The 3,518-nt window shown below is 35.2% G+C and overlaps 1 protein-coding gene across 1 annotated transcript in view; it reads left to right on the top strand.

Annotated features, from left to right (window-relative positions):
- The first annotated feature begins 228 nt into the window (after positions 1 to 228).
- Positions 229 to 3,518, top strand: part of LOC107042083 (R3H and coiled-coil domain-containing protein 1) — an 82,418-nt gene continuing 79,128 nt past the window's right edge. The window contains exon 1 of the mRNA XM_015262953.1: positions 229 to 655. Within this exon, the coding sequence (XP_015118439.1) occupies positions 576 to 655 (80 nt within the window). The 5' untranslated portion in view covers positions 229 to 575. The remainder of the gene's footprint in view (positions 656 to 3,518) is intronic.

A 3,518-nucleotide genomic window follows, 5' to 3' on the forward strand; every position in this document is an offset into this window, starting at 1 on the left:
ATTATACTATTGATTATAATATGTTCGATTTTACATTCCTGACAATTATTACAAAATGCGAGGAGCTACCGTATTGAGAACCCCTTTCCGGTTATCGACAAATTTATGCTCGGGCCCTATCATACCAACAGTTCCGTACGCTCCATCGTAGTCCATGCGCCATCTCTACGATTTTTCTAGTTGAACACTTTACATTGGCCCTGTTCATCTCCCCTATAATCTCTGGTCGTATCCAAGAATGCGGCGAATCCATGCACGTCGTACGTAAGATGTAACAAATTACGGCTGCCTGTATAGGTGTGTGTGTGCGTGTGTAAACTGTAAACGTTCCTCAGCAGTTTTCCACTTCTCGCCCGTGTCAGTGGTCGTGATGTTTCTAAAACAATGAAAAAATAACAAAGAATGAAAGAAACGGGGAATCCGGTGATATGAGTTATGCAGTGACAACCCACACGTACCGTAATACGATAGAGTTTAACCTCAATTTGACACTTTGCATTATCGGAGCGAACAATTGAACTGTTGATAAGAAATATAAAGAAACAAGTTGAAGCTTATTATTAGTGATTGGATAGATGAGTCTACAGGACAGCCTCTTTGCTGAGGAGATTGAGAACGACGTGACGCTTTTTTCAGAACAGAAAGGAGCCAGGCGGTGAGTGAATGACTGTTCATTAATTCATTGAATAAATTAAGCAAAGAAATTTATGATTTTTCTATTTAGAACTTTTGTTTGTTTACTTCATTATCTATTCTTAGCAGTAAATTGCGTTAATTTTGTGTTGTGAAGGTTAGATCCATCTATTCTTAGATCACTGGCCATTGCGTTTTTGTACGGCATCATCTTGCGATTAACCCTCTTTTAATAACAAGAAACGAGGATAAATATTCCTACGTGATTAATTAACTCTGATGATTCTTTGGGCTCTTGAGAGGGGAAATTTACTAGATTGAAGATAATTCCTTGTAATGTGAAATATTGAAGCTGTGACAGAACAGCCGAAGTTACTCGTGGTGATTTCCATGTTGACAGGCTTTGCATATTTTGTTTTTTTTATTTTATTCTCTCTCACCTCCCACGTGGATACTACGTACTATCCAATAGAATTGCGCAATGCATCTGATTCAAGGATAAAACGTAACTGTGATTACTAGAGTAGTGAAGAATTCTCGTTTCCGTTATTCAGGAATATGACTTTTTTTATTTTATGATGAGATACTATGATGAAATTGAATTGATGACTTCAATTTTGTAGTTACGAGAGTAGAGAAGCTTATGGATTTTTTTTCCCTGTGTAGAGTCTGATAATTGATTAGCATTGAATTTTAATTAAGATAATTTTCCTTGATCTAGACCCAGTTCTTTATGTTTTTCAATTGATTCATCTATTGATTGCAACTAAATAACATTCAATGCTCAAGTAAAATTGTTTGAATTCACAGATTTTAAGCGATGAGTGAATTTTGCAAAATCTGCTTTGTAGGGAATGTGCTCATTAGGACAGGCGCTCCATATTCCCCCCGTAAAATCAATCATTTCCAGAATGATTGCATGAGCAACAGAATTGTTAAGTGAAACCTTGTTCGATTCATTTCAGAAATTGTTAAATTATATCAGTAATGTGCACTGAGAAAAAAAACTACTTGTGCCAAGTAGATTTACTAACTACAAGAAAATTTACACATGTCTTATGCAAATATTGATATACATTTATGGCAAGTAAATATACTTGGCAAAAGCAATTTTTTTCTCAGTGTGTGATGGCAGGGAAAATTATGGGAAGACCTCTTCTGTATAAAATTCGGTAGTCAACAATAAAACATTGCGTGACATTTTCACATGCAATCATTGGTGCTTTAGCGAATAATTCTAACAAATTGGAAGCAGGGAAGAGAGGCGTTGCAATGAAATCATGTTCTTTGAATAATTGATGACATTAAAGTTCAATCGTTACTGGTGATTTACTAGAAAATTAGTATTTTTAGAGATATCAAGATAAGTCTATTATAAGGTTAAAGATAAATAAACAGTTCATTTATCCCTCGTGACATGCAATATGTTCAGCTACTAAGAAAAAATTAATAAATACATTACTTCTATCAAATAAAAATACAAAGCTCTATTTGTCGCCAATTTCATAGGAAAAAAATTGAACCATGCGTAAATTTAATCAGAAATTTTCCTTTAAGGATATCCAAGTACTTCGTTCAAATTGGCAACCTTTTTTCAAGCAAGATTTCAGTTTTGTCGAAAATCTTGCCGTCCCCATACTTTTTCGGATTTTTCATTGTCGAATACATTTTTTCAGGAATTTCTTCAATGAATATTGTGAACAATATTTTATTCAATTTCACACTTGACTCTCGTTGGTCTAACCTCTGATGATCATACGGCAACACTGTACATGTGTTCCATATAACCTCGTAAATTCGGTCCGAGTAGTCACTTGAGCGGACTGTTGCCAGACGTCAGGACCACACGGATTCAAATCACCCAATATGGCCGTCGTACCAATCAAGAAGCTTTTAATTTGATTATTTGCAATTATCTATCCGGAAACTTATGTTTTTTAATATCGCAAAAAAAAAAACTAGAGAGTATAACGAACAAAGTCATATAAGGTTATGTGTACGAGAAAACGCTTTAACACTATGAACTATTGGATTGAAAGTGGTAGTATACAGCTGTTATGGACGCAATGTGTTAAATTTCATTCTTTCAAAAATCGTTTTCTCGAAAATATGTTCGGAAACTAAAGTTTATACTGCGCCTAAAAAATACTCTTGGTCTAGTCTATAAACTCTGGAGGGAATTTGCCTCCAGAACTACTTGGATATCCTTAAGGGAGAATCGTGGTGAAACTTAAAAGTCTTTGGTCGGTGGAGGGAATCATCAATGCATGATATGATATGAAAAAAGTCATAGAAATGTTGAATCTAACTCAAAATGCTCTCTACTCCAAAATGAAATGTCTTTGAAAGTGCCCTCGCCGTTTCGACGTAAAATGCTCCCTGCACCTAAATTTTCATCCGATTCAAACATTTTTTTTAATGATCGTTGGGCTCCGAAGAATAAAATTAGGCATCTCATTTTCGTTATTGGTACAGATCATACACTGTAAAAAAATTGGTGTTAATTTGACACCGATCAGTGTCTCAATGAGTCCACACCGGATTTTTTACTGTGTATAATAAAATTTTTTTTTTCAACTTCTTGTGATTACCTTTAACTGTCTCACTTCCTAGATAATGATATAATCAATAAAATCATTGTATTATCCCATTCGTTGCTGAAAAGATTGTAATATAATTTCTTGATTTATTCTAAAAGAAGTCTCAAAATATTGGAAAACCCCTTGAGCGTTCGATGAATAGAATGTATGCACACAACGCAGTGTCGTAGCATAATCCTTACATCACCGATTGCGTCCCAAATTCGTCATTGAGACCAGCACACACGTTCCCCACAAATACAGTATTTTGACGGTACATGGAACCAGAAATGGGGGGGGGGGGAC

The sequence above is a fragment of the Diachasma alloeum genome, unplaced genomic scaffold, assembly GCF_001412515.2.
Source record: "Diachasma alloeum isolate Michigan unplaced genomic scaffold, Dall2.0 Dall_scaffold_00411, whole genome shotgun sequence".
Lineage (NCBI taxonomy): Eukaryota > Metazoa > Arthropoda > Insecta > Hymenoptera > Braconidae > Diachasma > Diachasma alloeum.